Below are 21,660 nucleotides of genomic sequence, written 5' to 3'. Positions count from 1 at the left end.
GTCGACGTTTCAGGCCGAGACCCTTCGTCAGGACTAACTGAAGGAAGAGTTAGTAAGAGATTTGGAAGTGGGAGGGGGAGGGGAGATCCAAAATGATAGGAGAAGATGGTGGGGGGGGGGGTGGGATGGAGCCAAGAGCTGGACAGGTGATTGGCAAAGGGGATACGAGAGGATCATGGGACAGGAGGCCCAGGGAGAAAGACAAAGCGGGGGGGAACCAGAGGATGGGCAAGGGGTATAGTCAGAGGGACAGAGGGAGAAAAAGGAGAGTGAGAGAAAGAATGTGTGTATAAAAATAAATAACGGATGGGGTACGAGGGGGAGGTGGGGCATTAGCAGAAGTTAGAGAAGTCAATGTTCATGCCATCAGGTTGGAGGCTACCCAGACGGAATATAAGGTGTTGTTCCTCCAACCTGAGTGTGGCTTCATCTTTACAGTAGAGGAGGCTGTGGATAGACATGTCAGAATGGGAATGGGATGTGGAATTAAAATGTGTGGCCACTGGGAGATACTGCTTTCTCTGGCACACAGAGTGTAGGTGTTCAGCAAAGTGGTCTCCCAGTCTGCGTCGGGTCTCGCCAATATATAGAAGGCCACATCGGGAGCACCGGACGCAGTATATCACCCCAGCCGACTCACAGGTGAAGTGTCGCCTCACCTGGAAGGACTGTCTGGGGCCCTGAATGGTGGTAAGGGAGGAAGTGTAAGGGCATGTGTAGCACTTGTTCCGCTTACAAGGATAAGTGCCAGGAGGGAGATCAGTGGGGAGGGATGGGGGGGACGAATGGACAAGGGAGTCACGTAGGGAGCAATCACTGTGGAAAGCAGAGAGGGGGGGAGGGAAAGATGTGCTTAGTGGTGGGATCCCGTTGGAGGTGGCGGAAGTTACAGAGAATAATATGTTGGACCTGGAGGCTGGTGGGGTGGTAGGTGAGGACCGGGGAACCCTATTCCTAGTGGGGTGGCGGGAGGATGGAGTGAGAGCAGATGTGCGTGAAATGGGGGAGATGCGTTTGAGAGCAGAGTTGATGGTGGAGGAAGGGAAGCCCCTTTCTTTAAAAAAGGACGACATCTCCCTCGTCCTGGAATGAAAAGCCTCATCCTAAGAGGAGATGCGGTGGAGACGGAGGAATTGCGAGAAGGGGATGGCATTTTTGCAAGAGACAGGGTGAGAAGAGGAATAGTCTAGATAGCTGTGAGAGTCAGTAGGCTTATAGTAGACATCAGTGGATAAGTTGTCTCCAGAGATAGACACAGAAAGATCTAGAAAGGGGAGGGAGGTGTATATTTTTATACACACATTCTTTCTCTCACTCTCCTTTTTCTCCCTCTGTCCCTCTGACTATACCCTCCCGCCTTGTCTTTCTCCCTGGGCCTCCTGTCCCATGATCCTCTCATATCCACTTTGCCAATCACCTGTCCAGCTCTTGGCTCCATCCCCCCGCCTCCTGTCTTCTCCTATCATTTTGGATCTCCCCCCTCCCCCTCTCAAATCTCTTACTAACTCTTCCTTCAGTTAGTCCTGACGAAGGGTCTCGGCCTGAAACGTCGACTGTACCTCTTCCTAGAGATGCTGCCTGGCCTGCTGCGTTCATCAGCAACTTTGATATGTGTTAATTAATTAGCATGTTTATTTTGGCTTTTTTCTTAAAGGTGTGCTGGGTGCCCCCTGGCTACCGCTGCGTTCTTCGCGGCAATGTATCGGGTCGGCGGCCCGGAGGGTGGGGGCCACTGCACCACCCAGCCTGCGACGACTCAGTCTAACACACCATCATCAGCGTGCTCAGCGCTGTTTTCCCAAATCCGGTAAGTGATACTACACTGTACATACATCATTTTTACTTTATATAGGCTGTCTATTTTTACATGTTATTTGGTAGATTTGGCAGCTTCATAGTTTAAAGGTTGCTGGAGAGTGCGTTTATGCCAACAGTGCTTGCGTGAGATTTTCTGCCGAGAGCACTTGCGTGAGATTTTCGCTACGAAGATCTGTGCAGGCGATCATTGTAGAGAAGTATTTCTACTTTATATAGGCTGTGTATTTATCATATCATTCCTGCTTTTACTATATGTTACTGTTATTTTAGGTTTTATGTGTTATTTGGCATGATTTGGTAGGTTATTTTTGGGTCTGCGAACGCTCACAAAATTTTCCCATATATATATATATATATAAATGGTAATTGCTTCTTCGCTTTACGACATTTTGGCTTACGAACCGTTTCATAGGAACGCTCTACCTTCGGATGGTGGGGGAAACTTGTACCATAATTTGATAAGAACAGACCATGGGCACAGTAAAAGTCTCAAAGTCTCTCGGAAGTCCCATCATCTCACGCAGACAGTGAACCTCCAGCACCGCACACTTGCTGATGCAGCATCCTGGAAGCATCTGACCACAGTCCGACTCAGAGTCCGTCCGAAAACTCCGCGTCTCCGACCAGCTCTCCAACACTAGCACCATCTCTGCCAAGTGCTTCAACCCCGGCCCCTGCAATAGGCAAAGCTGAGGATTTGGGGCCTTCCCCTCCAGAGATTCTCAATCACACAGTAGCAGCGGCAACGAAGCTCGCATTTCAGAAGTTTCTCCAGGTGTTCCTCCGTGCTTCTCATGGCTGTCTCTATCAAATCAGGATTGTGCACAGCAGCGTAGTTAACACATATCGATATCATTCGGAACGGGCCGCATGCACTGCGTTGTGCCGCCATCTTCTCCTCCCTCCTCATACATGTATACTGGTTATCATACGCATTTACATTTATTGTGTATTTTATTATTATGTTTTTTTTTGTGCTGCATTGAATTCGGAGTGACAATTATTGTTCTGCATTACATTTGTGTACTGGAAGTGACAATAAACAATATTGAATCTCGAATCTCAACCCGTCATTGGTTCAAGTTCCACTTTAGAACCTCAAGCTGCCTTGTACCATGAAGGAATTAGTACGAATTATACACACACCGCATCTCTAGCTGCTTTTTACAAGCTTTAAGTGCTCCACAGCCAAAGTAGACAATATTTCTGTGCCCTCACATTTTGTGCACACAAAGCTCCTGTTGATTGATAATGACCCAGAAATTAAGGACGTTGGAGGATGACTATTGGGGACGCAAGTGGAGCAATTTCTCTGACTCTCCTTCAGAACAATACTGTCCATGCAACCCAAGACAGTGCACAGTGCCAGTCAGAACAGAGACCAGTCTGGGTTGCAAGGCTGAAGAAAGAAAAGCAATGAATAGGACTTTTGCACCAAAGTTTCAAACCAATGCAATAAATATCACAGGGTCCATGGTATTCTGAGGAATTCTATCCAGGTCAAGAGTTAATGAAATTTAGAGCAGAATATGTTTTGGAGAATTCCCTGCCTTTGAGAGAATCTTCAAATCATGTCAAACAAAATTAATCTATGATTTGAGCAACAGGAGCAAATACAAAGGAAAAGTTTACTGCAGTATCGTTATGTACCAAATGGAAACACTGTGTAATTCAGTGTCTGATTTGCAACAACTTGGCATAAATACAGGAGGAAAAGTTAGAAAAAGGGAATTTTCCAAGTGAATGGAGAGTTCAGATGAATTACATCTGAATATTGAATGAAATGGAAAACTTAACTGCAGGAATGTTGAACTTTACAATTCATTGAATACCTCCAAGTCAATCTATGAAGTGGTGAGATGCAGCCACTCAGCCCAAGTTTAAGCTTCCAAAGCAACACCGCCTGGAAACACAGTTGGGGGGCGGGGGGGGGGGGTGGAATTAAAAACTGCAGATACTGGAATCTGAAATAAAAACATTAGACAATAGGTGCAGGAGTAGGCCGTTCAGCCCTTCGAGCCAGCACCGCCATTCACTGTGATCATGGCTGATCATCCACAATCAGTATCAGTTCCTGCCTTATCCCCATAACCTTTGATTCCGCTATCTTTAAGAGCTCTATCCAACTCTTTCTTGAAAGCATCCAGAGACTTGGCCTCCACTGCCTTCTGGGGCAGAGCATACCATATATCCACCACTCTCTGGGTGAAAAAGTTTTTCCTCAATTCCGTTCTAAATGGTCTACCCCTTATTCTTAAACTGTGGCCTCTGGTTCTGGACTCACCCATCAGCGGGAACATGCTTCCTGCCTCCAGCGTGTCCAATCCCTTAATAATCTTATATGTTTCAATCAGATCCCCTCTCATCCTTCTAAATTCCAGTGTATACAAGCCCAGTCGCTTCAATCGTTCAACATATGACAGTCCCGCCATCCCTGGAATTAACCTTGTGAACCTACGCTGCACTCACTCCCTCAATAGCAAGAATGTCCGTCCTCAAATTTGGAGACCAAAACTGCACACAGTACTCCAGGTGTGGTCTCACCAGGGCCCTGTACAGCTGCAGAAGGACCTCTTTGCTCTTATACTCAATTCCCCTTGTTATGAAGGCGAGCATGCCATTAGCTTTCTTCACTGCCTGCTGTACTTACATGCTTGCTTTCAGTGACTGATGTACAAGAACACCTAGAACTCGTTGAGCTTCCCCTTTTCCTAACTTGACTCCATTGAGATAATAATCTGCCTTCCCGTTCTTACCACCAAAGTGGATAACCTCACACTTATCCACGTTAAACTGCATCTGCCATGCATCTGCCCACTCACCCAGCCTGTCCAAGTCACCCTGCATTCTAGTAACATCCTCCTCACATTTCACATTGCCACCCAACCTTGTGTCATCAAATGCTGGAAACACTCAGAAGGTCTGGCAGCATCCGTGGTCAGCAGAGTTTATCCTTCAGGTCGTCATGCCTTTCCTAGGTTTTCTGTTTTGATTGGAGGGTGGAGGGAGAGTGAGCAAAGGCTGACCATTCAATGAGCAGACACACCAACATAACAGCTTCTCAACATAAAATGACAAATGTGGTTGATACTTAACCACAGCAGCAGGTGAGACCATTCTCCTGAGGATACTATTACAAACTACTAGAAGAAATTCAGTCTGTCAAAATCAACCCACGATACCGGAGAAAATCAGAGACAGTCTTGTATTTCTACAACACCTCCCACAAACTCAACTCCAAGTGTCGAGAGGTAGAACATAGAACTGTTCAGCAGAGGAACAGGCCCTTTGGCACACAACGTTGTGTCAAAAAAATTAAACTGGTAATCAAAATTAAGTTTGTAATCATAAAGTAAGCACTTGCTGTTGTAATGTGGAGATTCCTGTAGCCAATTTACTACAAATACTCTTCACAAGCAGCAGAGTAAAGTGACTGGAGTTACCACATGAGCGAGGCTATTGGAGTTCATGACTTTATATTAATTTTTTTTTTAAAAACTTTCTGACATTCTCCACTTTCAAGGAGAGGCGTTCACCCTGTGTGAATGGAATTGGTTTATTATTGTCACATGTACAGTAGAAAGCTCATTCACATCATTTCATTAAATAGGGCACTGAGGTAGCAGAAGATAAATCAATAACAAATGCAGAATAAAGTGAAGTGAAGTGCAGCAGCAACAGAGGACAGTGCAGGTAGACAATAATATGCAACGTCTTAATGAGGTAGAAAGTGAGGTCAAGATTTCATCTCATTATACTAGGAAACCATTCAATAGATTTGCTTCCTAAATCTTCATTGAGGTTCCAAAACTTCACCCTGAAGATAAGCCGCTGAGACTTGGGTATCGGGAAGGCAAGATCACTGAGCATTTCTGAATGATCAGGATTTAATCTCAAGGAACTGCCCCATGTAAAGGATTGCCCCTGTAGGGTTACAACACATTCCTTCTCATCAAATAAAGTTACACACTTTAAAGATATTTACAAACTATTTCACAGGAATAAAAACAAACTGTTCCAAGGGATAACAGCCCCAGATTAGTGAAGCCCAACCTTGTTTGGTACCAGTGAACAATACGATAAAACTCAGGACTGACCAAGTTCATTGAATCCACTGTAGCCTAGCTCCTGTCTGGTCAGGCCAAGTTCTTCCAGGTCCATACATTTAAAGCCCAGTGGACACTGGTACCCCTCTCCATCTGGTGAGCAGTGGGTGTCTGGGATGGCCAAGTTATTCCAGGTAACGTTCCTGCAAATTCACACCAAAGTAATCTCACGTTGAGGGCAAAAATCAATTTAACGAGGAGGTTTACAACTGAAGAATATAGATCACCAACCTTAATTAGGGAACACCAAAAGTATACATGGTCCTGCCCCTCACTAGCCTTTACCCCTAACCCTCTCCATCTTCCATCAGCACTCCCTCATTCCACCCGTCTCCCTCAAACTTTTACTCAGTTTCCCCATAAACCCATTCTGCCCTTCATTTTAACAACTCCCTGTGAAGGCAAATTCCACATTCTCCTCAGTCTCTCAAACACTTAGAAATTTCATGCTGGATTTATTCAGAATCCAGGGACAAACAGCAGAGTGGGTTGTGAGCTGGCTTACAGGACAGAGGAAGAAGAGCCAGCTCAGTGGCAGTCACCTGGTTGAGATGTGTTTATGCAACACACATCAAAGTTGCTGGTGAACGCAGCAGGACAGGCAGCATCTATAGGAAGAGGCGCAGTCGACGTTTCAGGCCGAGACCCTTCGTCAGGACACTCGACCTGAAACGTCGACTGCGCCTCTTCCTATAGATGCTGCCTGGCCTGCTGCGTTCACCAGCAACTTTGATGTGTGTTGCTTGAATTTCCAGCATCTGCAGAATTCCTGTTGTTTGAGATGTGTTTATGCTTCCTCCCACAATCTCCATCCTCTCAGTGTTATCCAGCCACCACCTCAGCTCTTCATCATGGAAGCAAGTTCCATATTTCCCTTCCCCCCCACCACTCTCCTAAATTTCTGACTAGATTTATTGACCGCAACACCAGTACCAACCTACCCACCATCAAGGACATATACATAAAGATGGTGGGAAAAGGCCAGCAAGATCATGAAGGATCCCAGCCACCCTGCTTATGGATTGTTTGCCCAACTCCCATCAGGGACGGGGGTACGCAACATCACCAGAACCACTGGACTCAAAGATAATTATCTCCCTTACACCAGCAGGCTAATCAACATATCTTCACCCAATAACCCACACTATCACCACTACATACACATCACATAGTGTTACATATAATCAAGTCTGTGTAGATACCCCTATATTGTGTATAAGATTGCTTTTATATTTATAGTGTTTTTGTTGTATTCTTTAGGCTCTTTTTTAAATGCTGCATCAGATCTGGACTAATAACCATTTTGTTCTTTTACACTCATGTACTGAAGAATAACAATAAGCAATCAAAAATTTTGAACTGAGAGGTTAACGGTGGAAAGTGTGACCAGGTTCCCGAGTGTCAACATCTCATAGGATCGATCCTAAACCCAACACACTGATGAAATCACAAAGGAGGCATGCCAGTGGCTCTACTTCATTAGGATTTAAGGAGATTTGGTATGTAACCAAAGATTCTTGAAAACCTACAGTGCCTATAAAAAGTATTCACGCCACTTTGGAAGTTTTCATGTTTTCTTGTTTTACAACATTGAATCATAGTGGACTTATGAGGGGTGATTGATATAGGAGCGTGACAACCAACTTTCAATGATTCAGGAACAGCTTCTTCTCCCTGCCATTAGATTTCAGAATGGTCTATGAGCCCATGGGCACTACTTTTATATTTGTTTAGCACTATTTATTTGGAAATTGATAGTAATTTTGAAAGTGGAAACCCCTTCTTTCTACTCCGATTTAGAGATTCATCTCATGTCAAAGTTACAGTGGCAGAATTTCCAGCCCACCCTCAATGAGAAATGTTGCTGGCACAGGAAGGCTTGACAACTGTATATTTTGGGACTGTTTTCCTTGAGACGAAGGAAGCTGAGGAGTGATCTTAAGAGGTCATTAACCTCATGGAGGACAGGGAAGGCAAACAAGTCCTCTCCCCCCACCCCCCCCTCCACCAGGTATGGCAGTTTAAAATTACAGGGTACAGGTTTAGGGTGGAAGGGGAAGATTTAAAGGATATCTGAAGGGCAGTTTTCTCCCCCCACTCACAGAATGGTCAGCATGTGAAGCCAGCTGCCAGTGGAGGTGGTAGAGGTGGATACGAATATAACATTTCAAAAGACAGGTACAAAGATAGGAAAGGTTTACAGGGACAGGGGTCAAACACAGGCAAATGGGACCATCTCAGATTGGCATTTTGTTGAGCATGGACAAGTTGGGTTTATGGGCCAGTTTCTTTAAAATTATGGTGGTTAAGGAACAAATGCTCTCACTGGTGGGCTGAGGTAACTAGAGATCAGTACAAAGGTGGTCACCAAGAAATTAGTGGGAGAATTCAGAACCTTCTTCACCCAGGTGGCGGCAAGAATGTGGAACTCTTTTGCCCAAGGAGAATCTAGTACCAATTCACTCGGGGTAGACTGGACAAACATGTGCAAAGACAGAGAGACACTGACAGATAAAATGAAGATAGAGGATTCAAGGGAACTGGCATAAACTGGCCTTGTTTCAGTGCAGTAATCTTATGAATCTGCATATCATGTGATCTTATGAAAGACAGTTTAAATTCATCGCAGTTTAAGAAGTTATTTACTAGTAAATTTGACTGAGATCAACACAAAAGCAAGTAATAATTAGGACATGTCAGACATGAACTAATAATGGGTTGATTACTTTGAACCACTATGGACTTTTTTGTTCTAATTGCAATCCATCTTGTAAAAAAAGTGTACAATTTGTGCTTTTTTAAACTGTGAATGTTGCTTTTCTGATGCAGTGTGTCTGTGTTGCTGCAAGTTTTTCCATCGCACCAAAGCATATGACAAAAACACGAATTTGAGAAGCAGTGGACGGAGAGCCTTCTCACCCTGGCTGAGTGTCATTGGTCACACAGTGGTAGGTGAAGGTGCCAAACATCTGAACTCCCAAAATTCCATACAAGAGTAGGAAGAAGAGAAGGAAGATGGAGACACTCCAGATTTGCTCTCCTGATCGCCTAGAGCACAAGAACACAAGAAAAGCAGGCAATGAATATTAACATGGCATCTCAGCGATCACTCCGCAGTCCGTATGGTTCTGCAACAGACCTGCTCGGCTGTGTCAGATAGTTGGCCCTGGGTTCGAGTCCTGCTCACGGAAACCAGTCTCCCGTTTATAATTCTTGCTGTCTTGGCAAAGTAATCAAACACACTATCCACCACAGACATTCTCTCTTCTCATCGGGGAGAAGCTATAAAAGCCTGAAAGCACTTATCACATTCAAATACAGCTTCTATCCTACTGAATTACTGAATGTTTCGCTAGTATGCCACGACGGACCTGACCTCACAATCTACCTATGACCTTGCACCTTGTTACCTGCCTGCACTACACTTTCTCCGTAGCTGCTTTCTACTGCCTCAATGGACTGCATCATGAATTGATCTGTATGAATGGCATGCAAAACAAATTTTTCCACTGTACTTGCTACATAAAATAATGCAAGGGTGGTAACTAATACTGTAGGCAGGAGTGTAGCCCTGTTTCAGGTCAGCCGCTTCTGGGTTAGGGAGGGGGAGGTTGCTCAGCCAAAGAGCTGTCTTTTTTCTCAAGTTGTAAGAAATTTCCAAGGAATTCAGAGCAGGAATTTCCCCCACCTCCAGATAGTACTTCAATGGATTCAGTGGATTCATTATCAAAGTACGCATGCACTATACAACCCTGAGATTTGTCTTCTCCACGCACAGCCAAGAAAACAATTGAAAGAAAAACCCCCACACGCAAAAAGGACAAATCACTCAAACAGCAATAAGAACATCACCCCAACACAAAAATAAAATCATGTAAATGGCAACAAGAACAAGCGAAAACAGAAAAAAAGATCAAAAGTGTTCATATTCAGTTCAGCTCAAATACTGTATGTTCCTAATATGTACATGTTATTCAACTTTCCAGTGGATTACCAGTTGATAACCATGATGCCACATTCAGCTCAGTCTGCACCAACCATCAACCACTCGATTACACTGTTCCCATTTTACTCCCACCATCAATTGCCCCAGATTCATGTCACAGACTGAGGACAATTTACTGCAGTCAATTAACCTGCCTGCACGTGAGAGGAAAGCAGAACACCAAGAGGAAACCCACGCAGTCACAGGGAAACTGTGCAAACTACACACAGACTGCACTGGAGGTCAGGATTGAACCCAGGTCTCTGGAGCGACAAGGCAGCAGCTCTACCTGCTATGCCACCCAAGTAATTGGAGTTACAGTGCCCATACATCAACAGTACTTTATTGTCTGTAGAGCTTTGGAACACATGAGAAAGAATCTAGAGAAGTGCAAATCTTTTGCTCTTACTTCAAAATATTCGTAATCCTAGTGCGGGGAAGCTCGAATCGGAAGTAGATTCGAAACGCTCGAATCATGATGAGCGGTCTTGGGATCCGCAGCATGCTAAGTGGGGACATCTGGTCGACAATCTGAGCGATTTCAAAGACCTAAAGAGAAAAGGGTTGGAATTTGTTTGAATGAAGTTCAGAGGACCACAAGAAATTTTCCTGACCGAGCAGACAACATTGGACAGCACCTGCAAAACCAGGGACACCCAGAGGCAGAAGACCATGAAACCATCAAACACACACCAGCGATCTTTCACGTACGAGTTATCACCCTGGGAAATAAAAGAAAAGTTTGTCAACGATCACTTTTGGGCAAAAGGTCACCATATTCAACCTTTGTAGCAATTGGGACACATATTCAGAAGGTAATAATCTACAAGTAATGAGTCTGGCATAACAGGTAGATTGGAAGAGGCTGCTTCCTGTTATTTCTAATCCTTTGGCAATGAATTGCAGCTAAGTTTTGCAGTTATAAATAGTTAGAAACAAAAAGACAAAGATCACAGTTTAATCAAACGCAATTAAAACCCATCTGGTCCTCACAACTCAGTCTACTTGTTTGTCAGAGAATCAGGTGACTGGCTGTCACGTTCAACCTTCCACGTCGAGAATAGAGTTCCTCTCTTTTCCTTTAATTCCCAGCCCACCTCCAAGCCTGGGGACACAAGATGATGCAGATGACAGAACCTGGAGCAACAATGGACCAAATCGTTCAAATAAAGAGTCTCAACCCAAAAGATTGGATGCTTATCTCCTTCCATAGATGCTGCCTGACTCAGTGACGTCCTCCATCAGATTCCTGCTTCACATTCACTCTATGCAAGGATATGACACTTCATTTTCTCTGTTCCTGTCTCCTCCCAGGTGGCTTGTTGATCTTTTTGTGCACCAATCACCCTAAAACAACAATACTGGCAGGTTTGGTATTTGTCTTGCATTGTTAGTGAGGGGCTTGTGCAGTGCACTCTGCTTGGCGTATTCCAGAGCATCAGAAGCAACAGACAATCCACTATCCTATTACTCTGCACAATTTGTACAAATGACTGAGATTCAGAATCATTCCACTAATGCCTCACTGGCTGCTTTTCTTCCCGTCTACCATTAGATTTCTGAATAGCTCATGAATACTAGCTTGCTATTCCTTTTTTTGCACTATATTTTTGTAAATTATAGTAATTTTGTCTTTGTATTATACTGCTGCCACCAAAAAAAACCAACAAATTTCATGTTATCCAAGCCATTGATAATAAACCTAATCCTGATCTTCCTGTCCTGGAGACATTCAATTTTCCCTTCGGTTTGGAATGCACAGTCAAATCTGGTCAGACATGACGAAGAGACTGTCAATACTGGAAATCTGGGGCAACACAACACAGCAAGCTGGAGGAACTGAGTTAGGCAGAATTTTTGGAGGGAAATGGAGAGTCAATTTTTCAAGTTCAAATCAAGGATCTCAACCCAAAATGTTGACTGTCCACTTCCTTTCATATATGCTCTGTTATCCACAGTGTTAAACACAGAACACAACCGGCACTTCCATCCAAATGCTGTAGTGAATTTTTAACCTACTCCAAGATCAATCTAACCTTTCCTTCCTACCTAGCCCTCCATTTTTCTTTGTTCTGAAATGTCTAAGGATCTCTTAAATGTCTCTACTATATCTGCCTCAACCTGTTCCCTCCAGCTCAGTCTTGGTTGAGGTGAGTTTTAGGGAGGGAAAGTCAGAGATCAGAGCCCAGGTTCCAGTTTGTGATGTGGTCTAGTAGATTTAACTGGGGAGTGCAGAAAAAGACTGAAGTGAAAGATTTGAGCAGAACAGCCTGTTCCCATGCTGCGTTCTCTGTGATCTATGACCTGTATGATGTGATTTACTTGTGAACTCCAAAGGCAAGGGAGAACAGAAAAATCTTTATTCAGAACAGGAAGAGCAGAATGTATTGTAACTGGGATCACAGCGGAGCTCTTCCTGCCTTTACAATCAAACCACTATACCACATGCTCAGGATAAGTCATCAAACTGGGAAGAAAAAACAGAAGGTAGAAAAACTGAGTAGGTGTTAGGAACAAATAAAGAAATATCCTGCTAGATCTGGAGGGATTGCCCTGAAGTCGAGAATGAGGTCATAGCACAGGTTAGTCAGAGACGACCTGTACCAGCAAACAAGGAAGGTAAAGAGAAGTAACGGAACTTCAGTACATGCTCTCCCTTTATTCTGCAAATTAGTTTCGATTAGAAACCTGTGACAAAGTACTGACTGAGTCACACATCAGCTTTGCAGGCAAGAAACTAGAAAAGTGTAGAACCAACTGTTCTACAAGTTACTAGAAACTTACAAACAGGTGATTATACAAACATAAATGTAAAGAAAGTAAAACTACAAGGAAAAGCAGTAAAACTGCAAGGAGAAACAAGCAGTATAGGCATTAATGCAACAATCCTCAACACAAGATCCTGAAAGTAAACGACAAAGCTCAGCAGGTGTCTGCGATGCTGGTGACAGGCGCTAGTGACAATACAGGCTGATGCCTGCTTTCAATACAGTGCTCATCACTAATCTGAACAGGGCGGCATGGTAGTGCAACACTTTACACTGCTAGCTGTAAGATCTGTAAGGAGTTTGTACTTTCTCACCGTGACCGTGTCGGTTTCCTCTCTGTTCTCTGGTTTCCTTCCACTTTCCAGATATATTGGTTAGTAAGTTGTGGCCATGCTATGTTGGCGCTGGATGCATGGCGACACTTGCAGGCTACCCCTAGCATATCTCTGGACTGTGATGGTTGTTGACACAAAAGATGCATTTCACTGTATGTTTTGATTTGCATGTGACAAATAAAGCTAATCTAAAACTACTGCCATTTACCCTCCAAGAGGACCACAGCCTTGTTGTGGGGTTTGGAGGCTGGCTTGCATCAATGACCCGGAGGGCTATGTCGGCTGGAGTCAGGACTTTATGCTTTGGCTCTTGGTAGAGTCACCCATTCCAAACAGGTCAAAAAGTAGAGGCCAGACTAAGAGTGGTCTACTGGACCTTCAGATTCAGGGGTTCAACTCAGGGTTAACAACCTTGTCTGATAAAACAAAATTGTTACGGAAACTAATGCTGAATCCTTGTACGTCTAAGTGCAATCGTATTCCTGGAGTCTCCAGCTGGGACTTGCATAACTGACTGTAGTGAAAACTAAGAAACTACTGACTTAAGACCATAAGACATAGGAGCAGAATTAGGCCATTTGGCCCATCAAGACATGACGAAGGAAGCCCTGAACACCGCCAGAGATAGAGGACCTTCATTGCTGCTCTAAATGCCAGCAGCATAATGGGCAGTAAATAAATACCTGCGATCTACACTGTAAATTGGACTACATTTCAGACGACTGCTCAGGCAAATAAAGACACAGGCAGCAGCAAGGCAACACGAATCTGACCACAAAAACTCACATCAAATTCCAGCTTCACCAACAAGGTACTAACAAAAAAGGGTTAAATTACGATGAAAAATGGGTACACTCCGGCAGGACTGGCATTCCCCAGGATATGGCAGACAAGAATCCACCAGCTGTTCAAACCATTCAATGAATTGATCAGTAGATAAAAGAAAACTATCCCCTTTGAACAAGATCCTTAAAAGGAGATCCTAAAAACAAGAGGCCAGAGTGGGAGAGGGGATGGGTTTGTGGTGGGGGTGACATCAGGAAGTTGTTCCACACATGCCTGGATCTGCCTCCCTCGAGAGCACTGCAGGGGCAGAGTGTGAATCTGGAGGATTTTTCCAGAAAAGCAAGACGGGGAGGTGAGGTTAACATCAGCTGTGACCCAACCACATGATAGAACAAGGTCAATGGACTGAATCCTCTCTCAATGCGAGTCTAAACTGGTGAGAAGGCATTGGCCACCTCGAAGCTGCAAAAGATGTGTGGAGAGCAAGGAAGACTCGGAAGAGAGGGAAGGTTCTTTCCTAGTTCTAGTCAGTGGCTGAACAACATTTCTTAGCTTCTAAACACAGAAATGGGGCGTGTGTGGGGGGGGGTTGGAAGAGAAGGGGAAAGAGTTGAGAAAGTGTTTCCCCCAAAGTTAGCGGTACAGATACTTTCTTTAGCACCCACTCTGCTTCCACCTGCACAGGATACACAGCAGCAGCAGCCCCTCTTCAATATTCATAGGCCAAGAACATTCAGAGGAGAATGGAGCAGTCACACTATACTCAACAGGCTAGTCCACAGGACACCCACAAACACATGCAGAAGCAAATTCACTGTTGCTGAAAGCTCATCCAATCCAATGAGATTCCTGATGGTCTTCCCAAGCTGTCCCAAGTCTGAAATCATGTACTGAGTAACACAAGTTCAAAGCAGTCACTGCAAGTCTCTGGCAGAAAGACCAGACTAACCAAGGACACTGAGGGGCCAGTACCCATATTAGAGAACCTTCCTGAAATCGTGCTGAAGGGTGTCGGCCCGAAATGTTGACTGTACTCTTCTTCATAGATGCTGCCTGGCCTGCTGAGCTCCTCCAACATTTGTGGTGTTGCTTGGATTTCCAGCATCTGCAAATTTTCTCTTGTTTGTGATTAGAAAACCCTCACACTGTGTACATTCCTTAAACAAACAAAGGTAAACTGATATAAATCATGCCATTGCTACCATTAGGAAGGAGGTCCAGGAGCCTGAAGGTATCTCTCTCACTCTCACGTACACACATTTATTTATCATTTTTATTATCATCTATCAATGTACTACCGCTGCATTAGAAACTTAACAACATATGCTGGGTGATAATACACTTGATTCTGATCAAGCGGGATGAATGTTTTAAGTGTAGGGTTTCATTTTGCAAATTCTTATTAAGTATATTTTAAGGTAAAATATTAGCTGTCTGCAATGCCTTTGGCTGCAGAGGAAAACAAGTGGTTCCATTGGGTAGAACTAGCATGTCCTAGCACCTCACGAAGTCTGAAAGCACACTGAAATAGGACAAAATACAGCCATCAGTGCACCACGTCTGCACCAAACTAATCAAATACCCAACTGAAGCCTTCTGCTCACACAATATCCCATCATCTCTCCATTCTCATGTGCCTACCTAAAGCTTCTTAGAATCTAGCACTACCAGTGACAGCATATTCCAGACTCCCACCAGTCTGTAAAAGAAATTTGCTCCAAACATCATCTTTGAACTTACCCCCCTTACCTGAAATGCATGCTCGAGCATTAGATCAAAGCTCAAAGTAACTTTATTATCAAAGTACAAATACATCACTGTATACAACCCTGAGATTCATTTTCTTCCAGGCATTTACACAGTAAATGAACAACAGAATCAATGAAAGACTGCACCCAACAAGACAAACAACAATGTGCAACAGACAACTAATTGGGCAAGTGAAAAAAAGAAAAAAGGTAAGCAATAAATATGGAGAATGTGAGATGGAAGGTCCTTGAAAGTAACTCCACAGGTTGCAGGAACATTTCAGCAATGGGGGTGAGTGAATCTGAGTGAAGTTATCCCTTCTGACTCAAGAGCCTAATAACTGAGGGGTAATAATTGTTCCTGAACCCTTTAGTATGGGTCTTGAGGCTCCTTTACCTCCTTCCTGATGGCAGCGGTGAGAAGAGAGCATTGTCTGGGTGGTGGGGGTCCATGATGATGGATGCTGCATTCTTGCTACAGTGCTCCATGTAGATGTGCTCAGGGTAAGGAGGGCTTTATCCATGACGGACTGGGCTGTATCCACTACTTTTCTGTAGGCTTTTCCATTTAAGGGCATTGGTGTTGCCATACTAGGCCATGATGCAACCAGTCAATATACTCTCAACCACACTTCTACAGAAGTTTATCAAAGTTTTAGATGACATGCTAAATCTTCACAAATTTCGAGAAAGTAGAGGCACTGCCGTGCTTTCTTTGCGTTGGCACTTAAGTGTGGGATCCAGAACAGATCCTCTGAAATATCACTGAGGAATTTAATGTTTCTGATCCCTTCCACCTCTGATTCCCCAATGAGTTCTAGCTCATAGCCCTCCAGTTTCCTCCTATAGTCAATAATCAGGTCCTTGCTCTTGCTGACATTGAGCAAGAGGTTGTTGTTTTGGCACCACTCAGCAAGATCTTCAACCTCTGCTATATGCTGATTAGTCACCACCTTTGAATCAGCCAACAACAATAGTGTCATCTGCAAACTTAAATACGGCATTGGAGCTGTGCTTAGCCTCACAGTCATAAGTCTAAAGTGAGTAACGCAAGGGGCTAAGCACATAGCCTTGTGCTGCATCTGCACTGATGGTGATTGTGGAGGAGATGTTGCCAATCTGAACTGACTGGGGTCTGCAAGTAAGCAAGTCAAGGATCCAGTTGCACAAGGAGATACTGAGGCCTAGGTCTTGAAGCTTATAAGTTTTGAGGGGATGATAGTATTGAGTAACTATTTGATCCTGGGAAAAAGGTTCAGATTATAAAGTTACGAGGCAAAGATTAACTTCTGCCAGCTCTCTCAAGTTTCCTTCGGCAGAGAACACAACCTAAATTTGTTGAGCCGCTACTTATCGCGCATGCCTTCTAATCCAGATAGGATCCTGGAAATGAGAAGATACGAGGGCTCGAATTCCTTTCCCACAGCATGTGGGAACACAGTCATCACATAGAAATCAATGGTACAAAGAAACATCTCAGGGGCAATTGGGAACAGCCTTCCCTGTGACATGGCCCACAATGACAGCGGAGGTAGGAATTCTCTGCACCACAGATGATTCTAAGCTGTCATTAATAACTGATACAAGGCAAGGAGTATTTAATATTAGTGACAGCCAGTCCACTGATACCATTGTGACATGCCCTAATCTCGATTCTGCCATCAGCTAGGAGGTATAGTTTGTCATCCTCCTTCCAAGAATGGGATTTCCCTTCCTCCATCACTGATGTTGCCCTCACCAGCAGCTCCTCCATTTTCTGGACATCTGTGCTCAACTCGGCCTCTTCTCACCTATCTTTCACCTCCCCCAAGGTCCCTTCCTCCTCTCCTTCCTACTATGGTCCACTATCCTCTACAGCTTCCTTCCTCTCCAGCCCTTTACCTTTCCTGCCCACCTGGCTTCACCCACCTCTCTAGCTATCCTCCTTCCCCCACCCCCCACCTTTTATTCTGGCATCTTCTAGAATAATATATAGAACAATTACAATATTCGTGCAGATCAATTAATTGCAACAGTGTATTAAGGTGAAAAGACTTCAATGGAGCAAAGGTAAAATGAACAAGGTAAAACAATAACAGAATGTAGAATAAAGCACAACAGTTATAGAGAAATTGCAGTACATACAGATACAAGCTCATAACAAGATGGATTGTCAACCATCCACCTTATTGTACTAGGGGCTGCTCAATAGTCTCATAACAGGAAAATAGAAGCTGTCCTTGAAACTAGTGGTACATGATTTCAGGTGTTTGTATCTTCTGTCCAAAGGGAGAGGGGAGAAGGGAGATTGAAACCTGAAGATTCACAAACTCAAGGCTCAACAATTGCTTTTTCCCTTTGCCATCAGGTTCTTGAACTCACCTGCAGAACCCTAACTTTACTCTCTCTCAATTTGTACTAATATTACATTTAGTTTGTCATGTATGTGTAATTAATTTATGTTTGTGCTTCTGTGGCAAAAAACTAATTTTCATGACACTTATACCCTGTGGCAATAAACCTGAGGTGAACATACCTTGACTATGCCTCGAATATGCATCTTTGCAATCATCTCTGAAGAATACAAGAACATGAGCAGGGTGTCCAGGGTGAACGTTACATACTGCAGCGGTGGGTAGTGCTCGAAGGTCTTGGGTGTGTTCATGCAGACGGAAATGACGCTGATGATGGCACAAACTCTCAGCAGAGAGTGGACCCACTGCACACAGAGAAAACATTAGTTCCCCCAGCAGGAAGAGTGAAACATGGACATTCAATGTATTTTTACTGTCCCTTCATAACACTTCAAAGTGCATCACACCCTGCAGTGCATCAGTGATGTTAACTAGGAAACAGCAGTCAAGCTGTGAACCATAAGCTCTGACAAACGTTGACAGTTACCAACTAACCCACCTATATTTATTGAGGGTGAAATGCTGGCCCTCAGGAGAGAATTTCCTACTCCTCAAAACAGATCATGAGGCCTTTACAGTGCAATGTACCCAGGTCTTAGTGTCGCATCTGCACTGCATCAGTACTAAACTGGATGACTTATGCTCAAACCTCTCATGTGGAACTCAAACATCCAGCCTCCTTCATCAGAGGAACCCTCCAAGCTACAGCCAACACCTTGGGAGATAGGTAGCAACTTCATTACATACTCACACACACAGGAGGGCAGAACTCATTCCTCAACCCAGGATTGGTACAGATATTAAGGAATCCCATCTCTATCCATTATTCATCCCAATCTCTGGCCTTTGCCAAATTACACACTCCAAGGGCAACCACAGCCCATCAAGTTGAAAAGACAAGTGCAGGAGATGCCTAGGAGGGGCCTAATAGAGGTGTACAAAATAAAGTACAGCATGTGAATGCAGTTCCCCACTAAATGGGTCTACAGTTCGACCGCTTCTACATTTTTTAATATAAAAAATTTATTTTCCTCACAGAAACAAATAAAGAGCACAGATAGGATAGATAATAGGAAACATTTTCAGAGCTAAGGTATCTGGGTTTCAGAACGGATGAAACAGCAGTGTGCTACCCGAGGGTGTATACTGTAAAGTCAATAGACAATAGGTGCAGGAGTAGGCCATTCGGCCCTTTGAGCCAGCACTGCCATTCACTGTGATCATGGCTGATCATCCACTATCAATATCCATTCCTGTTGTTTGCGTATCCACTATCAATATCCATATCCTGCCTTATCCCCATAACCTCATAAGTCAGCTGCCTGAGGGTGTGGTAGAGAACAAGGATTTAGACAGGCATTCCAATTGCTCAGTAAAAACACTACAGACCAAATATGATTAGTGTGGACGGGTACCTGACTATCAGCATGATCATGATGGGTCAGATGGCCTGCTTCTAAGCTCCCTGATTTCTGGTGACATACAGATGTCTTATCTTTCAGAAATTCCTTAAGGTTGTTATAGCCAGGGGTGGCGGTGGGGATAGGCTCCCATTATCTATTAAATTCTCCCAGTGGTATGGATCTCAAATAGCCTCTGACAGCCAAGTCCAGCTCCTGGCCTTCACGTGTGGCTTAGCTACTAAGACTGGCAGAAATGTTTCTACCGACAAGAGAAGGGGCAAAGGCAGATTACTGGCACCTTAAAACCAGTTAATTCAGGCAGGCGAGGCTTGTCAGCCATGGTTGGCAGCTCATGTAGGAGAAAGAAAACTAATCTCAAACTTCTGCTGCCTTGTGGCTTTTCCCACTCATGGAGAAGGCTTTGGGAGTAAACCCCAAGGGGAAAAATAAAATCAGGAACTGGAGTCCCTATAGCAGTCCTACATTCAATTCAATGCTGACTAACAACTCCTGCGACACTGCTGGTGCCAAGCTGTATCGATCTGCCATTCCTTTGGATTCATCAGCTGCAGGGAGAGGGGAAGACTGCTACATGGCAACAGCTTGCTCTCCATGTCATATGCCCTGGTTTACATACCATGTAGGCGTGCTGTGACGCAACATCCGTGCTTGACCCTGACCAATGGAGAACCTCATGCTTTCAGAATCCCTCTTGGACCCATTGCAAGCTGCATGCCTCTCTCAGTGAACACCCAACTTTCAAGACTGCCCAACTACGCCAGTTTCACTGCAGGTCACAAGGGTACCTTCAACTCTTGGTGACTGCTGAAGTACCAGTGTCACTGCCTGCCAACCATGTTGGGGATTGCAGGGGATAAACTCACACACAAACATCTGAAGGAAGCTGATCCCATTAGAAGTGAAATTGGTTCACTAATCAGTTCACTGTATATTCTGTCCTCACAGATGGTGTTCAAATCTGAGCGAACACGGCTATTGGCTAGAGAAAGTCACCCTTGTCCTCCTCCACCCATCATGTTCCAACACCCCCACCCACATCAGATGGATGGTACTCTTGATGAGTGAGCCAAGTGCTGGGGGAGGACACGGGGTCAACTCACTATGGTGCTGACAGGACAGTTCTGCAGAGATGGGAGAAGCTGGGCCTTCTCACTTAGGATACGGGATGTAAAGAGGAGACAAAGGGAGGTAAAGAGGATGTAAAGATAAAGTCTTCCACAGCATGGAGGACACAAGGAGAGTCTGCCACCAGGAGCAGGACACTGAGTGAAGGAACTGGCAGGAGAAGCAGAGGGGAGAGGAGGGGAATGCTGTCATGCAGTGTAAGCTATGATCTGGGACACACTGCCTGAAAGGGCAGTACAGACAGATTCAACAGGAACTTTCAGAAGGGATCTGGGGAGATTAGGAAAGAGGAAAGGTACGTGAAACCCGTGCGTGCTGCTCTTTCAGAAACAATGGGTACTGACCCTCTGCAGATTACACAGCTACAAGCACATGATAATCATACTACATGAACGAAGTTACAGGGAAAAAGGGAGTGGGTGGCAGGAGATGGCGAGTAGGTGGGAAGAAACTGGGTTAGAATATCACTGACACAGCGCAGATGGCCTAGTTCTGAGTTTTCTATGTTACGTGATAGTGAGGCAGGGCCACTTCGTCACAGCTCTGGGTCTTTAGAACGAGTTGTTGATAAGCGTAAACAGATCAAATAGGGCCAGGCAGCAGCTCACAGCCAATTACTGAGACCAACTAAAGATGAAACCCTTCACAGACTTCCCAGATTGTGTAGCTTTAAGGTGGGAAACAAGCAAGTGGCTGTTGGACTAGAGGTATTGTTTTATGTACAATTACAACCATTTATAGCAACAATTCTGAAGAGAGCCACAAGAATTAAATCCTTGGATTGATATAGCATCTTAAATGGAAAAATGTTGGAATATCCTCCAGAAGGGGACACCCAGACAGAGAAACATTGACAGTACGCCTCAGAGGAAATGACCTGACCGAGAGCCTGGTCCAATTGCAGAGCTCAAGGCTCGGACAGCTAAAAACATGGGCAATGGTAGTCAAGCATCATGCAGGATGGAGCTTAAGATCCAACTCACAGGCTTGTTAATCCACAGGATGTCAGCATTGTCCGTCAGCATCTCATCCGGACCAAAGTCCGTAACAGGCTGAGCTTCCACTCTCGAGCTCTGCTTCCGTTTCAACATCTTTGGTGCAAACTTCTTCCAAGAAGTAAGTCCTACAGCACAAAGCACAGTAAAGTAAGTTAGCACATCCTGGATGTCTGT

The 21,660-nt window shown here is 44.4% G+C and overlaps 1 protein-coding gene across 5 annotated transcripts in view; it reads right to left on the bottom strand.

Annotated features, from left to right (window-relative positions):
• Positions 1 to 21,660, bottom strand: part of nalcn (sodium leak channel, non-selective) — a 192,635-nt gene that overhangs the window by 166,837 nt on the left and 4,138 nt on the right. For 4 of the 5 annotated variants that reach the window (XR_010018015.1, XR_010018016.1, XM_063048375.1 and 1 more), the window contains exons 2-7: positions 21,472 to 21,611; positions 18,062 to 18,244; positions 10,548 to 10,631; positions 10,319 to 10,458; positions 8,844 to 8,972; positions 5,916 to 6,067 (exon numbers count right to left, since the gene is read on the bottom strand). Coding sequence is in view for 3 of the 5 variants with exons in the window: in XM_063048375.1 (XP_062904445.1) it covers positions 5,916 to 6,067; positions 8,844 to 8,972; positions 10,319 to 10,458; positions 10,548 to 10,631; positions 18,062 to 18,244; positions 21,472 to 21,579 (796 nt within the window). In the remaining 2 variants the exon portion in view is untranslated. Of the gene's footprint in view, positions 1 to 5,915; positions 6,068 to 8,843; positions 8,973 to 10,318; positions 10,459 to 10,547; positions 10,632 to 18,061; positions 18,245 to 21,471; positions 21,612 to 21,660 lie in introns of those variants that run through there. The other variant, XM_063048376.1, reaches the window with a different exon arrangement.

The sequence above is a fragment of the Mobula hypostoma genome, chromosome 5 (assembly GCF_963921235.1).
Source record: "Mobula hypostoma chromosome 5, sMobHyp1.1, whole genome shotgun sequence".
In the NCBI taxonomy this organism is placed as follows: domain Eukaryota; kingdom Metazoa; phylum Chordata; class Chondrichthyes; order Myliobatiformes; family Myliobatidae; genus Mobula; species Mobula hypostoma.
This window is presented reverse-complemented; position numbering and strand designations above follow the sequence as displayed.